This window comes from Camelus ferus, chromosome 3 (assembly GCF_009834535.1).
Source record: "Camelus ferus isolate YT-003-E chromosome 3, BCGSAC_Cfer_1.0, whole genome shotgun sequence".
NCBI lineage: Eukaryota > Metazoa > Chordata > Mammalia > Artiodactyla > Camelidae > Camelus > Camelus ferus.
The window spans coordinates 40,217,964-40,238,422 of NC_045698.1; the positions used below are offsets into that span (position 1 = coordinate 40,217,964).

The following is a 20,459-nucleotide window of genomic DNA, read 5'->3' on the forward strand; positions in this document are numbered from 1 at the left end:
ATCTTCTCTGCCTGTCTTCTATAAATATCCATAACTGTTGAATCCTTCTCCTTTCTCCACTTTTTGATTTTTAAATGTCTCCTTCTTTCTAACTTCTATTTCTAAGGTATTACCTTTTGTATTTACTTGCTTGTGCTCCTTATGTTTTAGTCTTCATTTCTGAAACTTTTCTTTCTTGAGTTTGGTCATCTCATTTCTGAGTTTTTCTGATTCTAACTTATGTTTTTCTTTCATATATTGTATCTTTTTAAACTAACTTTTAGCCAGTTTTAAAACACTAGGTTAGAGTCCTGATCTATTTTGTGGGCATATCTTTCTGGCATAACTACATTGTCTATAGGGGAATTACTCTATTTAGCCTCTTTGTTATTAAGATAATTTTGTAATGACTTTGACCATAATCCTATTCTTTTGCTCCTTTTTATGTAAAATTAATTTTCTTTTAAAAGGGAGGCTTGGTTTATAATAACATTAAAATTTTACATCTCTAGAACATCCTCCTCTTCTTTCTTAAATGAGATGTTCAAATTATGGCAACTTACTTTAGAGATTTCCTGGTTTTATTCACTGCTCCAATTTTTATCTGACCCATCTTTTTCCTTTGTTTCTACTGTCCCTGCACTTTGGATTCTAGTCCAAGCAGTTTCTCCTCAATGTAGGGTTCTGTCTATTAGGGGATCTTTAGCTGATTAGTGGGAGAGATTATAGGGCCTAGACTATTCCAGCCCCTTCAGGCCTGACTGTGAATGCCTTGAACAACTAGAGTTGTTGCCTGCTGTTGTCAGACTGGCCTGCTGAGCTTTCAACTGTTGCTCATTTTGAAGTTATCAAATCTTATCAGATGCCCCATTAGTTTTTATTGTCTCTGCCAGATGCTGATACCACTCTTGCAGTTATCAGTGTTTTGTTCCCATTCATCATATTTTGTGGTCTGTGAGGATATTTGATCACTTATATTTGTTTTAAGTGTTGTATATTGTTTATTTATTTTGTCATATTCAGTTTCTTTGCTATTTAAAGTGCAAAATAAGGAACTTGTGCCAGAATAAACACACTTCTTTCTTCACTGAGAAAGTCTTGCTATGAAAAAAAAAAAAAGTCAGCTCATCTAAACTGTGTGCTTAGTGCTTAGATCTACATTTTGGTACAAGCTTCTTATCTTGTTGTGAATCAGTTACAAAGGATTCATGAACTAGCAGCATGTCCAAAGAGCACTGATTTATAGATTTAAGAAAAATTCAGTATCAATTTGTAGAAAAATTAGATTAATTTACAAGTAGTTCTTCAAAGGTCTTTGCTCAAACAGTTCTAAATCTCATGGTGGGGCAGTAAAGATAGTAAGTAATGTTGTGCTGAAGGTTTTTTTTATATTCAGCGTTAGCTTCATTACAAATAATTCATGGTTCAGTTACTCTAATTGTATACATAGAGAAATCTTTGTAAATTTTAACAACTACAGCTTTTATTTTGGTTGATAAAATGGTGCAATTTGTTTGGACACAGTTGTGAGTTACATGTGTACTACAACCAATTCCAAAAATGTTTTCCTTCATATTTGAACTTTGTGAAATATGTTTTTTACCATAGCACTACATGTATTATCTATGCAAAAACAAAGAATTGTTTCAACACTGAAATTTTAAATGTAATTTAAATGGTATTTACAATAATGTCAGGTGTTTCATCTTTGCCAGAATGACTTCCAAAAGCTTTCCTTTGATTATATTAATTGGATGAAAAAAATTGAACCATTATTGAAATTAACTGACTTTGAAGTATCTGATGGCAATGATGTTACTTAACTGTAAGGTAACTGAGTGAACACAGTAAAAGATAGTGCTTCATGTTTTTATATGGATAAGAAAACGCTGCACTAAAAATGCATGAAATTAACTCAGAAGAATTTAGAAGATGTAAAGGACAATTCAAGAGTGATATGCAAATGTACTTTATGTAGATGGATTTGTTAAAATGTTTTCAGATAGACTTCTTAAATTAACTCATAACTTTGGAAACAAATGCTTCTTTACAAGACATAGGTATTCTGGTTTTCAGTGATATCACTACAGCTTTCATGGTGGTAGGTAAATATTAACAAGTATTTTGAGAAAGTTACATATGAATTGAACTTCTTGAGAAAAAGAAAACCAGTATTTAATTTCTATTAAACATACACTTTGCTTTTTATTTCTCTTTTCAGCTTAAAGTGTTTAACACAAAATACAAGTGTTAGCAAACAATAAAATAAATAGTAATAGATTTTTACTAGCAGGGAAACTACTATAGTGAGAATCTTGACTTTTCTCTATATGCTATACTTTCTCTATATCCTCAACCTGTATTTCTCACATGCATTTAATATAGTCTATAATTTTCCACATTTCTCACTGACTCTCTGAGCTGATGGCCTACTGGATTCATGTACTTTATAGGTCAAACAACTAATCACTATTTCAAAGGCTGGCTGTTGTACTGAATATTTTTTTCCACTAGCACCCAAGAACAAAAGAAATCAGCTATCCCTTACTAATCATTTCTGGATTACTTTGTAAGCAAATGTCCCACAGCTGTCCTTGACTGGGATGTGTTATGTTGAGACTAGAATAGATCAGGAAAAAGAAAAGAATTATCACTGGTCATCTTTAGATTTAATCATGTGTGAAAAGTAAGAATATGTTCACTGTACATGTTTCCCATATATGACTAGGTGAGATCATAACAAAAGCTGGAAATAAAAAATGGAATTCTATTAAACCTAGCCTGGCTTTAATGTAAATAATAACACTTCATTATAATATTAAAATTTGGAGGCAAATGCTAAACAGAACATGACAAGACAAACTTTTCTTTAGTTATTTTTACACTTGTCCTAATTATAGACCACATGAAGGGTTTTGAACTTTCTTGTAAGAGTAATGTGGCATAGATGAGTTTTAAGTGGGGGAGGAATGACATGTTCAGATTTGCATTTTTCAGAGCACTTCAGCTGTTGTGTGGAAAATGGATTGAAAGGACTAAAAGTATACGTGATAATACTTCTGATTAACAACATATTGGAAACCACTTATGATAAGCTAGGTCCTATGTTAACCATGTTATACATATTATCTCAATTAATCTTCACAACAAACTTGTTAGTTAGGTATTGTTGTTCCCATTGTGTAGCTAACTGAGAGTTAGAAAGGTTAGATAAATTGCTCAAAGCCACATAGCCAGTAAATGTAAAGCCAGGAGGAACTCAAACACAAGTTTAGTGTGCTTCAAACTTTATTCTCCAAAATACACTTCTGCTTTCTGTATCTGTTTTCCTACTAGACTCCTTGAGAGCAACAACTATGTTTTGAAACAGCACCTAAAGACATACTCTAGCACGTACATGCTCTCTGCATCCAAAAGAAGTTCAATGTTGATTTAACGACAAATATATTTCTAATCTAGTAGTTTGGAAGTATTTATTTGGCAGCATTTTATAGGTTCAATATTCTGTATTTATTTGAAATTAATAATGTCAGATTGCAAATGCTATAATTAAGAATTATTAATTTTTATAAAATTTTATAAAATTAATCTGAAAGCAAGATTTTACTGGATCTCACTTAGAAAAATAATAATTGTATAATAAACTTACTATCTCCCTTCAATAGGTTCAATGTCAAGGGTGTTAACTCCACTGCCATGGATCCTTTCAACATCTCTGTCTTTGTTTAACTCCAGTCCCCAAACCCTAAAACATAAAAATTAAAAGGGGAAAAAAGAAAGATAAAACTAAACAACAAGAAAGTAGTTTAATATTAAAAAGTCCTTATTTCACTAAGATTACATAGAGTACAAAAATTCCAAGTAATGCTTAAATCTAACATATACCAAAGCTATTTATAGACTTAAAGAACTTACTCAATTTTTAAAATATCAACAGTATTAGCAATTGGATGTAAAGAATTTCTCCTAAAACATTAACTTAAACTTTATATAAAGAATGTATTTTATTAATTTTTAATTTAGATACTTAGAGACAAACAAATTTTCATGAACAAAAAGTTAAATTCTGATAACTTAAACTTAACTGACAACACCTAGTGGGCAAAAGCTTAAATGACAGGATTAAAAAATTTTTTCCTTAAACGTTTCTTAAGCCTTATGGAAATACAAAATGAGTATGCTCCATTCAATGATTAAGCACATTAAGTAAATCAAATAAAACATTTATAAATGAAAATGAGTAACAAGTACTTATACAAAGATGAAGGAAATTTCTGATATTCAATAATTGTAAACCACCATTATAATGATGAGGATATTAAGATCAAATGAGCTGAAACATAAGAAGTGCTCATAATAATGCCTAGCACATAGCAAGTGCCTAGTGAATGTTAACTACTAGAATTTGCCTCAATCTTTTGGATGTTGATGGTTCAAAGCAAAAACTAACACTGACAAATGGAATTTACAATGTATGTATATGTAATAAATAAGACAACAACATATATGATGGAAAGTAAAAAGTGATAAAGTCTCAATATGCCAAATGAAGGAGAAAAATATTAATTCTAATTAGAAAATTAAAAGTTAAGTAGGTGTTCTATAATTCCTAGAGCAACCACTAGGTTGCTCATCAACAAACGAACAGATAAACGAGTTGTGGTACAGCCACACACTGGAATACTCCTCAGCAATAAAAAAGACTGGATGCATGCAACAGGATGGAGGAATTTCAAAATAATTTTTTTCTGAGTGAAAGAATCCAGATAAAAAAAAAATTTAATTTACATAAAATTCTGAAATATACAAACTAATGAATAGTGACAGAAAGCAGATTAGTGGTTTTCCAGAGTAGAAAGAATGCGGAACATGGAAAGAAGGGTGAGAGGGATTATATACAGTCATGATGAAATTTGGGGGCTTACAGATATTTGTTATCTTGATTATGGTGACGGTATCAAATGTGTATATATATGTCAAAACTCATTAAATTATATATTCTAATTTAATGTGTAGTTTATTACATGTCATTGTCCCTCAATAAAGTTGTAAAATAAAAAAAGGAGGGTATGAATTGTAAACACTGCATTTCAGTGTTCATGCCTTTGCCCATGGCCAGGGACAAAAAAGAAACTGGGGCAAATTACAGTAGGCCTCTTCTTCAAATATAATAGGACTGTGTGGTTGTTTAGTTAAACTACAACATCACTTAATGAGGGGAATCTTAATAGAAAATACCTTAAATACTTTATTTTAACTTAAATACACAAGTAGTCTTTATTTTGCATAGTCTGATAGATACACATGAAGTTCAGTTACCATGGTATATCAACTGTGAGTAATAGCAGAAAGCACAATGTTCAGTACTTGCTTTTTAGTCCACAAAACACTATAAAAATAATATGCACATCATAATTAACAACCACTTTGTATGACTTCTTTCAAAGTCTGTAGATGATCACTGCATTTGTTTTCAGTTCACACACAGTGTTTAGTTTTGTTACCTCTGTGCCCCTGAGATAAACTCATAAGGAATTTCACAAAAACAGATAACTGATTGAGGAAACTGGCAAACAAAATTAAAGTGCACAAAAGCAATGCAAAATGATAATGCTGGAAGTGAAACTCAAACTGAACATAAATGGAATTATAAAAGATAGCTGACTGCAGGAATGTCTACACTGCTGCCATTTTAGAAACTCTAGATATGCAGATGGAGGAAATCAATGAAGGTGAACCTATCGACATAAATGAGGAAAAGTGTTTGTGATGAAAAGGCTGAAGATGTCCCAGAGGAAGTGACACTGGCAAAAATCTTCACATTAAGAGAACTCTTGGAGATATTTCATGAAATTGACAATGAAAAGGACAAAATGTTGGGATCTGATACAAATTTAGAAAGGAGTGTGATAATTAGCCAATGTATAGAAAAGATACATTGAAAAGAAAAGAAGCTCAACTTGCATTGTAAATTGTACAATGAGAAAAAGACAAGCACAGCTCAAACTACTCTTAACAGGCTGGGATTTTTTTTTCTTTTTTCTTTTTACAAAGACATATACTTCGCTTCGTATCATTTCTAATGTTTGACATTACAATGTGTTAAGTATTAGCTTTACTATTTTTTCATTTCTCTGTAAATACTGACAGTCTTCTGGTGTATTCACAAAAAAATTTTAAAGGTCACAGAAGAATTGTGATTTTCTCCACAAGTTATTAAGATCACTGTATAGGTTTCAGCTTACACAATCAGTTTTCTGGATATGCACTACTATGCAAAGCAAGGATTGTCTATTTGCTAACTGTATGAAGAAGAATTAAATGTGCTGAACAGAGGGCCATATCTTCTTCTATAAACCATACCCATATTATATATATTTTATGATTTTCAGGGATTTTCAAAATTTGTTTATATGTTAACTTTATTTATGTTAGTTGGGTGAAAATTTAAGACATATGCAAAGTAACTGAATGTGGAATCTTTCTCAAGCAATGGTTCTCAACCCTGGCTACACATGACAATCACCTGGGCACTTTAAAAAATCCTAGCATCCTAGACCAATTAAATTATAATCCCTGGGATTGGAACTTTATCATGAATATTTTTCCAAATACCCTATGTGATTTCAATATTCTGGAAAGTTGAGAAAAACTGTTTCATCTTTTTACACTTTCCCCAAATCTTTTATAATAATTGTCTCAGTCATATCTCACTTTGTTTTAAGCCATTTGTTTGCACTGAGTATTTCAAAAGTGGTCCATTCAGTTTTTGTAAGAACAGCAACTTTTGTATTCATACTTCATCAGCTCACACTAAAATAATATAAACAAATAAGTAAAAGCTGCATTAACAGGATTAGGGACAAACACTGACTTTTGATAAGCACACAAAGCAATGGTAGGAGAGATGTGCGTGGAATTACTAGAGTATAGATTTCTAACCAGAAGTGATAAGTATGCTCAGGGAATCAGTGTGTCTTATAGAGGAAATAAAATCCATTTACAGATGGATTAATCTGGCAGTTTGGTTAGAAAACTTTCATCATTTTGAAATTCATTTCTTCTAATGAAGTAAGAGGTTTAGGTCACAGAATTCTGACTGTGCTAAAGAGCTATATTTAGTAGCTTCCTTAGACCAGGAACTTTTTGGAATTAAGACTCTGAGAAACCAAATTTAAATCATGTGCTTCTAGTCCCCGCCTACTTTGCCAGCTTCGTCTCTTGTCAATGGCTCTCTCCCCCCAGTTCTCTGCTCCATCATGCTAAACTTTGTTCAGCACATGATTTAAATTATTACTGCTATAAGACTTCTGGACATATTAGGGAAAAAATAATGCTGCTTCTTTTCAAAAAAGTACTGCTATTTTTACTGAAATTTAAGATAACAGACAACTTCACCCATTATCCAAAGTTTACTTTGCTGATCAGTTTGGAAGAACTGCAGAACCACTTGGTGGAAACAAGCCACGTAATCAAAGCAGACTGACAACTTCTGATGACAGCACATGACATTTTGCTTGAGTTCCTGCAGTCAGTGGAATAAAAATCTCTGGGTATGTTTGTATGCTTTTATTAGAGTGGATAACCTAGCTGAAAAGGAATTATTGTCAACTGTGCACTAACTGGGGCTGGGGACAAGATGACAGCAGTAGATGCAACCTTAATCATGCTTAAAACTAACCAAAACATGGTTAAAAAAAATAATGCTTACTTATTTAGGTAAAATTACATGCACTATTTAGAAACATATTTACTCATTCTAAAAGCATAATACTAAAATGTAAGGATAATACACCTTAGAACACAAAATACCATACAAATTGTGCCAAACTGTCTTTCAGGCACTGGGAATAAGGGGTTAAGAAGACAATATACTAGCAAGAAAATAAATATATAATATAATAGCAATATATAATACAATAGCAATAAATTGAATGAAGAAAATAAATCAGAGTAATGGGATGGAGAACTACTGAGAGCAAAGGAGGGATTTGGGGGCAGCAATTGACACCATTGATGGCTCCCTCTTTAAACAGTCTTCTCTCAGCATCCATGATAACTCACCACCCTGGTTTTCCTTTAATCCCTCTGGTTACCCCTTTTCAGTCTGTTAGCAGTCTCATCTTCTGCCTAACCTTAAGTGTTGATATTTTTTCAGGTTTTTATCACTGAACTCTAATCTTACTCCAAAAATAGTGCCTGCTTTATCTTATGTTCTCCTCATTTCTCGTATCATCTTGCATTTAGATGTCTAACTTTCTCCTAACCATCAAACATATATATGCAACTGTGTCCTCCACTCTCCAAGTGAAATCTTCACAAGTTCTTTGAAAGCAATATGGGAAAAATCAATACGGGGCAAATTAAAGTAAAACTTGCTCCTTTGGGGAGAGATGTCACCATCATTCACCTTGCCATACAAGGCACACAGCTGGGAATCACTGCTTACTCCTCCTTTTTCGTTATTCACTATAACCAATTTCCATGGCTGGTTGATTCTATTTCTTAAATATTTTTCAAATATCTTCACCCTTTTGGTCCCAAATGTCATGTGCCTGGCTCTGGCTTCTATCAACTCTTTTCTTGAGACAGTTAGTAACTTGGCTCCCACTCTTGCTCTGAACTTCAATCCATTCTCCAAGCAGACGACAAAATGCAATAGTTGTCACCTTATTCTCACCTCATACTCTTAACCAAGCACACAAGTCTCTTCCCCGTCTAGTCCCAGCCTACTTCACCACTTCACTTGTAAATGGCCCTCTCCCCTAAATTCTTTGCTCCAGTCATGCTAAACTTTGTTCAGCTCCTGGCCTTTAACATATTGCTTGGCACATAGCAGGAGCTCAATAAATATGTCGACTCACTGAATGAACGAATCCTCGGGGAAAAATTATTACTTGGGAGACGAGGAAAAGTAATGAGGAAGAAAGAATAAATTAAAGCGAAAATATCCTCATTTAGGTTTATAGTGCCCCCACCTGCCTGAAAGTGTATAATAGGAATTCTATTTTCGCAAGCCACGGAGCAGGAGTGTAAAGCCGACTGTGGTTTGGGAAGCGAGTGATAATGAGGCGGGAAAGGGAGACTAGGCTAACACAGCCATTGGTCCAGACATTCTGGCATATTAGAGAAAAGAGCAAGGTTTTCTTTACCTCCGTGTGGACTCCACTCTCTGGAGGCGAAGAGGGTCGTCCAAACCCGTTTGTCGCGCCGACAAAAACCCTAGCATCCCGTCCCTTCACACAGGTTAGAGAACCGGACACCGCCATGACAGAACTCGGAGGCGGGCTGAAACAGCGGAGTCTCCCATTGGGCAAGCCTGATGCCATCCGACCAATGGTGAGTGCCGTTATTAGAGGGTGTGCGGATGGAGGAGGGTGGGACTCCTCTGAGCCGGTGGGCGGGGTCAGCGGTGGGGGCGGAACTCTTTTTCTGGCCCGACACCAGCTGGGGGCCTTCGGGCGGCATGGGTTGGTTTCAGGATTTGTTCCGCGTCTTGTGGAGACCGCTGTCAAAGGAAGTGAAGGAGCTAGTGGGCACAGACCGGTTCGGGAACAAATACTACTACATCCCGGAGTACAGGAACTGGAGAGGTGAGATGAGAGCGAGGGCAGCAGTTGAGTGGTGGGGAAACGAGGGGAAAGGGAGAGCGTTTGGTAAACTAACGCACCGCGCGACACTTGTGATAATCACCAGAGAGGACAACCCAAGTGGGTTCACTCTGCCGCCCCTCCGCTCTGCCCGCCGGCTTTCTCTCAGGCTTTCGCCGAGCCGCCCGGCGAGTACCCGCCGTCCCCGCGCCGCAGCGCCTGGGTCCTTCGCCCGGCCGCCGCCCGCGCACACACCGCTCTCCTCCCAGCGCCGAGAGCCTTGCGGGCGGAGGACGCCCCAGCGTGGGTCCTTGCTATCAGGAGACGTCGACAGGGACAAGTCCACGCAGGTCTTTTACCAGAGGTCTCGGGAAGGGGTAGGGAAATGCCTTTCTTTCCTCCTCCTGTGTCCCCCTTGCGACCAGGAAGGCGTTGGTAATTAAAGAGGTGTATTTTGAGCGCCTCCGCTCTCCTCTTTCTTGGTGTTGACCTTTTTGCATGGCTCTGGCGTCACCTTCCTCACAGCCAAAACTGTTAGAAGTAGATCCATGCACATTGACAGCGTGGAAAAGAGATCCCCACGAGGCGCCACGTTACGTTTCCCCTGGAGTTTGCACTCCAAGACCCTGTTGAGGTCACTTTAAGATCCAGCGCTCTAATCGTACTTCTGTGTAGGATTCGAGCGAAATCCCGGAGTTCGGGGATTTAGGGGACGTTCTGTTCATTGAAAGCACACCACGTGTTAGCCTTCATAATCCCTGTGTTCCAGCACTGCGATGCAAAATATTTCAGGCTTTGGGGTCAGAAAAGCTTACAGTCTCAACTTTGACACCTAATAGCTGAGGGATCACGGACAAAATATTTGTCCTCGCCAAGTCTCAGTATCCTCACTTGAAAGCTAGAGGTGGTAATAATAACAATGTTGAGAAGAGTCCTTTCAAAATTGTGTTCCATTCATTTCTGTAACTCTTGACAAGAGTTTCTTCTTCCTTCTTCGTAGAGCATATATAAAAGTGTATTCTTTGATTTATCACTCAAAATTGTTTTGCCTAGCCCTTTTCGGTAACTTATTTTAATATCTTAAACTTGCTTCCCTAATAAGCTTTTAAACTTTATCAGGGCAGGAAATACGTCCTTTAAAAAAAGTCCAGAAAGAACCTAGCATGGTGGTGAAGTATTTCTTGACAGATTGCAAGCAGTGGGGGAAAGATGTTTCTTTTCCGTAAATTTTCAGGTAACATTTTTAAAAAATAGGAAAAACATCAGATGGAGCTTTTTTTTTTAATTGAAGTATAATTTATATACAGTAATATTCATCCTTTCTGGTTTTATGATTTTTGACAAATGCGTAGTCGTGTGAAGTATCTGCACAATCAAGATATAGAACAGTTCCATCACCCCCAAAGTCCCTCCTACCCCTTAGTAGTTCATTCCCTTGCCCCTTGACCAGCCCTTGGCAACCTCTTACCTGTTTTATGTTCCTATAGTTTTGCCTTTTCCAGAATATCATGTAAAGGGAATTATAAAAGGTGTAGTTTTTTGAGTCTAACTTATTTCATGTAGCATCATGCAGTTGAGAGTCCTCCATGTGTCAGTAGTTCCTTTTCTACTAAGTAATATTCCATTATATGACTTTTCCACAGTTTATCAATTTACCAGCTGAAGGACATTTAGGTTGTTTCAAGTTTTTGGTGATTATGGGGAAATCCTATAAACATTCCCGTATAAGATTTCATGTAAACGTAGTTTCTCTTGGGTGAAAAGCTTGGAGTGGAATTGCTGAGTTGTGTGGTAAATGTATATATAACTTTATAAGAAACTGCCAAACTATTTTCAAAATTGGCTGTACCATTTTGCATTCTTGCCAACAGTGCATAAAAGTTCTAGTTTCACAATCTCATCAGCACTTGGTGTTCTGGTTTTTTTGTTGTTTTTATTTTTATTTTAGCCATTCTAATAGGTAGATAGTGTTATTTCACTGTGTTTTTTTTTTAAGTTTCATTTTCCTAATGACTGAGGATGTTCAGAAATCTTATGTGCTTATTTGCCATCTTCAGATTTTTGTATCTGTTCAAATCTTTTGACTATTAAAATTTTTTTGTATCAATTTCATTTCAGTGAAAATACAGTATCTTTAAAGAAAGACTTAAATTGACAAAATCATGTGTATCCTAAAAGAATATAATTTGTGAGTCTAAGGATGTTTCTCTTTATTATAATACCAAGTTGTTTCCCTAAGTGCTTTTGCCAATTTATACTTCAGTTACTTTATTTTAGATCTGTGTACTCTTGGTTGTGGGAAAATCAGACTTTTATTGATGATGTATTAGAACCACTGTATGCTATCTAATACCTCTGTGTGCCTCAGTTTTTAGATAATTGAGGCCTGGGGCACAGATTTGTTGTACAGCCTGTAAGCAGTGTTACACATTCTTTAAACCTTCTACTAGAAATCAAGGGAAAATATTTTTAATTTGTTTTAAAGCAAGTTTTCTGAAAGTAAGTCATCTTTTTTATTTCTTTAATATAAAAGGTGGTTTTTTAGAGATCTCCTTGAGTTTTCTTTGAATTGCGTAAGTTGTTGAGCATTCAACACCACCAATGAAGAATATTTAAGAGCTCTTTAGAGGAAATTAATTTTTCTTTTAATTCAGTTAATTACTGTGGTGCCAATCATCAACAAACTACTATATTTTCCATGTAGGATATTATTTAATGACAGAAAAGCTGTTGTTACGTAATTCAAAAGAAGTCTTTTGAGTTTTGTCTAGTCAGCTGAATTTAAGTTTAGAATTGTTGAAATTTTAACTTAATAAAAATTGTACAGCGTTTCAGGAAAGAAGTTGCATATTTTCATTGAAAGCTTGCTTGCTCTATGATAGATTATTTAGTAAAACATTCCTGAAATAAACTTCGTATAGAAAATTGCAAGTTTTTATCCATTTAATTCCATTTATCTCATGTTTCAAAAAATAATTCTCTTCCTTTCTAAGGTAAATTCTTGTATACTTGATTCTGACTTGAATCTCTTTGGACCTTGTTTTATTATTTTCACCTTCTTTTACACATATATTAAACATCTACACCCATTTAAAAACTAACGAGTTTATTAACTGAAGGACTATTTTCAATTAATTTGCTAGTAGATATTGAAATGTCCAAATTTGGTGGGGTGGAGTGAATATTGTGCATAATTTGCAAAAATACATGTTTGGAGTATTGTGTTTGGTTCTGGACACCACACTTTAAGAGAGATGCTCAGAAATATAAAGTATCCAAACAGGGGTAGTTATGGTGATGAAATTTTCTAGAAATTATACCCGTAAGTATTATTAGCTATGAATCTTGAGAAAGTTTACCCTCTGAAGAGAAGATTCAGGAGGAGCTTCAAGTATTTGAAAAATTGTGGAATAGAAAAGGATTAGGCTCATCTGTATAGCCCTTTAACTCAAAACTTAGATCAGAGGGTAGTTGTTTTCATTTTTATAAGAAGCAACTTTCAGACTATTAGAGCTATACTAGAAAAAGAAAAAAAGTGCCTTGTCTTTAATTGTAACTGGGAGAATTTAATTTACCTGGGAGATAAATAGAAACATTTGATCAGCACCTTGAAGGGAAAGTACGATTTCAGAAAGGGTGATAGAAGAGTGTTTCTGGTCAGGGCTAGGAAGGGGTAGGAAATACCACAGAAATTAGAGGATAGTCCCCGATGGGTAGACTTCAGTGTAGAAGAACAAGAGAAAGCTATTCTAGTGAGGGGATCGATAAGGTCAGGTTATAAAAGGCCTTGCATAAATTTGAAATTTGTACTTCATTCTGTAGGTAGTAAGTAGCCATTGAAAGCTTTTCAACAGGGAAAGTTCGTGACATGATTACAGCTTTTAGATAAATGACTCTGTAAGTCTTGTAGAAGATGAACTAGAAGGGAGAGGGAGGGAATTAAAATTCTGTTAGATGGGAGCATTGCTAGATTTACCGTGATCCTAGAAAGAGATCTTATGAACTGAAGTGATGGAAATGGAAAGAAAAGTTTTAATTTAGCAAAACTTTTGGACTTGATAATGAGTTAGACTAGTAGAAGGGGAAGAAAAAGAGGAGAGGCCAACGATGATTTTATTGTTTTAATTCTGGAGAACCAAAGGGGATGGTGGTGTACTGATTGATGCAAACAGAGGCTAAGAGGGACTAATGCAAATAGAGAGGGAGGCAATAAGGTTGGTTTGATGGAAACATAAATAGAGTCCATTGCTTATAACAGGGCAGCTGTATGATCAGGCAGTTGTATGTTCAGATCTGCAGTTCCAAATATGTCAGCGATTAAAATACAAATTTGGAAGCCATCTTAATACAGGTGATAATTCAATCTGTAGGGATAGTTGGATTCAAGCAGGCAAAGAATAATCACATGAGACTAAGAGACAGGTATTTGGGAACCGTGTCATTTTGGTGGCTTCCCATTACCTGAGAATACATCCAAACTACCTGGCTGACATTTGTGACCTTTGAGTCCATCTTGAAAGTGATACTTGTTTTTAATTAATCTTTAGATCAATAGTTTTGTAAGAAGCCTAGATATTTATGCTATTAGGAAAGCTCAAATCTGAACGCTTACGTAATTTTCTATCAAGGAGTTGAATAAGATAGTATTTAATTTTCAGCATCTAAAAAAAATAATAATATTGAAATTAATTGAATGTAGCTATTTAAGAGTTGCATCTAGTCTGTTACTTTTCATAGTACTGAGCTTCAGTTATGTTCCCAAAATGGAATTGGTTGGGGGCAAGGCAGGAATAGCAGTTGACAGTGGGTAACAGTGATGCCTTCTTTCAGAATCCAGGACAAATAATTCATCAAACATGGTAGATGTATTTTTGGAACACATTTTTTAAAACTGTATAACCTTTGTTAGGGCTTTTTGTATAGTGAATTGTTTATAGTAGGCTTCTGGAAGTTATTTTCAAACTGTTCATATTTTACTAATTATGAAATAGATCTATTCAAGTCCAACATTAGAAAATCTTTCATCCTAAAAGATTTTTTCATTTTGTTCTCTGTTTTTTAATGAAGCATTATCTGTATATTTGTAAAAATTATGAGCAAAGAAAAATCTGTGCCAAGATTTTCATGAAAGCATTTACTGCCAAATTATATTTTCTATACTTTCTATATTTATATGAGTATATTTAAACTCATGTATAGTTGGATAATCAGTGTGCCAAACACATTATTTATAATAACATTTTCTGAATTTTACATTTCATGCTTTTTGGTTAGAAAAATGGCATTTGAATATGAAGTTCCCAGACAGTTTGGGAAGCTAAATCAGAAAACCACACTTTAAAGATGATAATTTGAAATTGAGGTTTGTTAATCTAAAATTGAATTTTGTTAAACATTGAAGGTTATTTTATACCATTTTTGTGTGTTTCCTTTTTAAAAAAATAGTTGGACTTTACCGTTTTTCTAATTTGAGAATCACTTCAGTTTTATTTATGTATTCATTTATCTTTAACTATTGAATTATGAAATATTTTAAACAAAAGATAGAGAATGATAAAATAAACCTCTATGTATCCATCACTCACTTCAAAGTTATCAGCTCATGACTAAATTTTTTTCTCCCTACCCCTCCACTCACTTCTCTTATTTTAAACCAAATACCAAACATCATGTCAATTAATCTATTAACATTTCAGTATGTATCTCCTGAACACAAGATTCCTCTTTTTATAATACTTCCATTAATAAGATAGTTACCATTTGTGGAGTCTTTACAACAACCGTATAACTAGAGATTATTATCCTTATCTTAAACATGAGATGTTAGTTTCATTTTGAATACTTGAATGAACTCTATGTGTATGTGCCTGGGTACAGAGTAGGTACTCAAAAAGAACAGCTGTTCAATGAATTGAGTTATTTATGGACTCTGAATTATAAAAACAAAAACAAAGCAAGGTTTTAACACCATAGAAAATGATGAAGTAGTTTTATAAAATTTTAAAACAGGTAATTAAGGCATGTTTTTCATTTTATTTGTGATAAATGGGCCAAATTATTTTTCAGGTACTGAAGTATTCTTATTAGAAATAAGAGTATCTTTTCCATAACATTTCTAATGTGGTTCCAGTTTGAACTTATCTTAGTTGCTAACATCAAACTTCTGCTATGATATCTAGTCTTATTTTTTACTTTCAGGATGAATATATCATCATCTGATAATTCAAAACCTCCATCATCCAACTGTTACGTGTAATTATAGAGCTGCATTGTTTTTTTAAATTTACTCTTTACTGCAGTATATACAATTTGTCAGTTTCTGGTGTACAGCACAATATCCCAGTCATGCATATACATACATAAATTCGTTTTCATATTCTTTTTCATTAAAGGTTGTTACAAGATATTGAATGTAGTTCCCTGTGCTATACAGAAGAAATTTTTTAAAATCTACTTTTATATATAGTGGCTAACATTTGCAAATCTCAAACTCCCAATTTATCCCTTCCCACCCCTTTTCCCCGGGTAACCATAAGGTGGTTTACTATGTCTGCGAGTCTGTTTCTGTTTTGTGGATGAGTTCATTTCCTGTCCTCTTTTTTTCTTTTTTCAGATTCCACAGTATGAGTGGTATCATAGGGTATTTTTCTTTCTCTTTCTGGCTTACTGCACTTAGAATGACGATTTCTAGATCCATCCATGTTGTTGCAAATGACATTATTTTATTATTTTTATGGCTGGGTAGTATTCCGTTGTGTAAGTATACCACAACTTCTTTATCCAGTCATCTGTCAAAGGACGTTTAGGTTGTTTCCATGTCTTCTATTGTATATAGTGCTGCTATGAACATTGAGGTGCATATATCTTTTCAAATTAGAGTTCCCTCCAAATATATATGCCCAGGAGTGGGATTGCTGGATCATTTGGTGAATCTATTTTTAGTTTTTTGAGGAATCTTCATACTGTTTTCCATAATGGCTGCATCAAACTACATTCCCACCACCTATGTAGGAGGGTTCCTTTTTCTCCACACCTTCTCCAGCATTTATCATTTGTGGACTTTTGTTTTTGTTTTTGTTTTGTTTTGTTTTTTCATTTGTGGACTTTTGAATGATGGCCATTCTGACAGGTGTGAGATGATACCTCACTGTAGTTTTGATTTGCGTTTCTCTGATAATTAGCAGTATTGAGCATTTTTTTCATGTGCCTATTGACCATTTGTATGTCTTCATTGGAGATTTGCTTGTTTAGGTGTTCTGCCCATTTTTGCATTGAGCTGCATTGTTTTTGATGTCACCTCAGCCTATTTGTATTTAGCATTTAAATGTACTAAAAACTATAATTAATTGGCATTCAATTAAGATGTAGTTATTAAAAGTCAAACAAATCAAGTGGTCAGAATTATTAATGTGTCTTGTTTCAGTAGGTAATTGGAAGATCATGATATAGCTCTTTTTAATGTGATACTTACTCTAACGTTTGGGAAATAATGAAGACATTTCATGTTTTTCCAGCAGATGGCAGCCTTGTCTTAAAAAAATGTAGGTTGACAGTTAATATTTTCTTTGAGCTGATTTGAAGGAATCTTTTCTCTAAAATAATTGATATATATATTATTTCCAAATAATTTTTTTTCCTTCCAAATAAACCTTGCACTACTGCTTTATAAAGTGCTAATCTTAAGATAAGGATTTCCAAATGACACTGTGGATTATTCCTAGTCGGTAATGCACAGTGATATAAATGAATTATATTTTGAAGAACTGACCATAATTTAAAAAAAAATACATTTAATTTTTCCTACAGTAAGTAATATTCTGTCTTGAGTTGTCAGAGGTAATATAATGTAATCATAACCATGGGCATCATTAATTGATAGAATATCCTAAAATGTTTTATGATTTTTAACTAAAACATGCCTTCTGTTTAGGGATACCTAAAAAAGAAAGTTGAGCTTACTTTAAAATTCTTTGTTGAATATAAAATAATAAAAATCATTAATTTTTTTATATAAGTTATCTCAGAGTTACCTGAATGTTGGATTTTTCATTTTCTTATCTTTATTAAAAAAATTCATTTCTTAATTTTGTTTTCCTCTGAGATTATTTCAATTGCTTATTGAATCCCCTTAGTTTGTGTGTATATGCATGCATGTACTTAAACACTTAATTGTATTTTGATGAAGGAAAAATTTCAACATTTTCCCTGTAGTCCTTGATTGCATTCCCATCTCATACCAGTAGAACAACATCTGTGTCATACTTTCATCCAAGAGAAAAATAGGAGGATGAAATATTCAGTCATATAGTCACTACTTTATACTGGCTTTGAAAGGAATTTAAGGAACTTTAATCTTCAATTCTGCCTTTCCCTGCCAGGGAAATATGGGATCTTTTGATCAGAAATGGAAAGTAATAATGAATAAGTAACTAAGCTATGTTATATCTGTTTTTAACTGAGGCTGAAAATATTTCATGAGAGAAAAAGTGTTACTTGTCCTCTTTTGCTTTGAGGATTTCATAATTGCTTTACATTAAGAGTAGTAATATCAATAATGGCAATAATTGTAGTTAGTATTATTAAATCTTGTGAACTAGACACTATTCCTAGTACTTGTTATGATTCACTGTATTTGTGAAAGAATTACAACAAATGAAGAAAAATAATAGATCTAGTGCTGATTTGTCAAGGTCATTCAGTAATGAGCTCTACTTGTGTTTATCAAGGAACCCAAGTTTCTTGGTGACAAGGTAAATCAGTTGAAACTTTCCTTACTTAGCCCCCTCACTTTTCAAAGTACTACTTAGTTCAGCAATTCATTTCTGCTGCTCTTTGGAGACTAAGTATTTGTTACTCTACAAGAATTAGAAAATTGAAAGAGGAGATCAAGATGGTGGAGTAGGAGGGTTCAGAACTCACCTTTTCCTATGAACACATCAAAAATACATGTACGTGTGGAAAAATTTCAATGAAAACTTTCTGGAGAGTGGCAGAAAGACTCCTGTACAACCAAGACTGTAAGAAAGATCCACATGAAATCGAGTAGGAAGGGAAATGAGGTGATTAGGTTGGGACTCATGGCCTTGGTAGGAGACTTAGAAGAGGAGATCCTCCCTGGAGAGTGAGTGGTTCGAGCCATATATTGGGTGCCCCAGCTCTGGGGTCTGACAGTGGGAAGCTGAGTCCCCTTGGCTGTTTGGAGGACCAGTGGGACTAACAGGAGGGCTCTTGGAAGCTTGGACTCTGCTTGTGAGGAGTGCGCATATGCTTGCTTACTCCCGAAACAGGGTGGCCTGGAACTGTATGGGTCACTGGGTGGTTTCCTGCCCTGGCATATGCCCCAGGCTAAGCTGAATGACTGCTCTTGCCCCGTTTACTCCACGATGCAGCTCCACATTGGGGCGCAGGCCACTGCAGGCTGAGAGGAGAGCTCAGCTATGAGGCACAAAGGCTCTTCAGACCTGGAGTGGTCTCTGGGCTGGACAAGGGCAGCCACTATGGGCACTTACAGAAGCAGCACATCAGAAGCAATCCAGGACTCTGACTTCGACTGGACTGCCACAGCCTGTGTCCCAACCTGCTGAGCACCTGCACCTGCCCCACCTGTTCTTTGGCACAGGTCCATACTATGCTGATGGCTGCAGCAGGCAAGGAAAAGCTTGGCTGTGAGAGACAAAGGTGCCCATACCTGGAGCGGCATCTGAGCAAGGTGGGGATAGCTGTTACTGGTGCTTACACAGGGTGCTCATCAGAAGCTGTCTGGGATACGGACTGCAGCCGGGGCCAACACAGCCCACACCCACACCCACACCCACACTGAGCACCACATTAGCCCCTCTTGCTCCAGCACTACTCACCTCTGGGGTGAGAATGCTGATACTGGGCGGGCATTTGGGGTGGGAGGAGATGCACAGTTAAAGGGACAGAGCCAGCTCAGATCCGATCCTCAGGACCTTTGCTCCAGCAACTTGGGACCCACCACCCCCAATAGGGTTATGTTGGACACTGATCAGAGAAGTCCTGACTCTCACCTGGCACTCTAGCCACTCCATCTCCAGCCCTGCTTCCTACCTAGCTGCTATGTCACCCTGGGGAAAAATGTGACTTATGTTCACATCAGATCCAGCTCTCTCACCAAAGCCACTGGACACATGCAGCCTGTATAGGGAAGCTCTCACACAAAGATAGTACTGCAAGATTGCAATAGATAACTTTTCCACGTAATTTCATAGAGGAAGAAAGTTAAGCAAAATGAGAGGACAGGAGAATTAGTTTCAGTTGAAAAAGGAAGAGAAAGCTCCTGAAAAAACAACTAACGAAACAGAAATAAACAATTTACCAGAAGAAGGGTTCAAAACATTCATTAGTAATAATAATGCTAACTGAATTAGGGAAAAGAATAGATGAACACAGTGAGAATTTTAACAAGGGACTAGACAGTGTTAAAAAAACTATCAGAATTGAAGAATACAGTAACTGAAAAGAAAAACACAATAGAAGGAATTAATAGCAGACTGGGTGATACAGAAGAAAGCGTAAGTGATCTGGGAGGTAGAATAATGGAAATTACCCAATCAGAATAGCAAAAAGAAAGACAAATTTTCAAAAGTGAGAACAACTTAAGGAATCTGTGAGACAATATCAGGCATACAAATGTTTGCTTTAAAGGTGTTCCAGAAGGAGAAGAGGCAGAGAAGGAAGTTGAAAACATATTTGATGAAATTATGGCTGAAAATTTCCCAAACTTGAAGAAGAAAGAAGATATACAGGTAAAGGAATCACAGAAGGTATCAAACAAGATGAACCCAAGCAGACTCACACCAAGACATATCTTAATTAAAATGATAAAAGATAAAGATATTCTCACACAAGCATAAACTGAAAGAGTTC

General features: G+C 35.4%; 2 protein-coding genes across 3 annotated transcripts in view; one reads left to right on the forward strand and one right to left on the reverse strand.

Annotated features, from left to right (window-relative positions):
- Positions 1 to 9,268, reverse strand: part of ERCC8 (ERCC excision repair 8, CSA ubiquitin ligase complex subunit) — a 47,869-nt gene extending 38,601 nt beyond the window's left edge. The window contains exons 1-2 of one of the 2 annotated variants that reach the window (XM_006188923.3): positions 9,132 to 9,268; positions 3,629 to 3,724 (exon numbers count right to left, since the gene is read on the reverse strand). In XM_006188923.3, the coding sequence (XP_006188985.1) occupies positions 3,629 to 3,724; positions 9,132 to 9,208 (173 nt within the window). In that variant the 5' untranslated portion in view covers positions 9,209 to 9,268. The remainder of the gene's footprint in view (positions 1 to 3,628; positions 3,725 to 9,131) is intronic. The other variant, XM_032472828.1, reaches the window with a different exon arrangement.
- Positions 9,269 to 9,388: 120 nt separating this feature from the next.
- Positions 9,389 to 20,459, forward strand: part of NDUFAF2 (NADH:ubiquinone oxidoreductase complex assembly factor 2) — a 153,593-nt gene continuing 142,522 nt past the window's right edge. Inside the window, exon 1 of the mRNA XM_006188927.2 lies at positions 9,389 to 9,572. Coding sequence (XP_006188989.2) covers positions 9,446 to 9,572 — 127 coding nt within the window. The 5' untranslated portion in view covers positions 9,389 to 9,445. The remainder of the gene's footprint in view (positions 9,573 to 20,459) is intronic.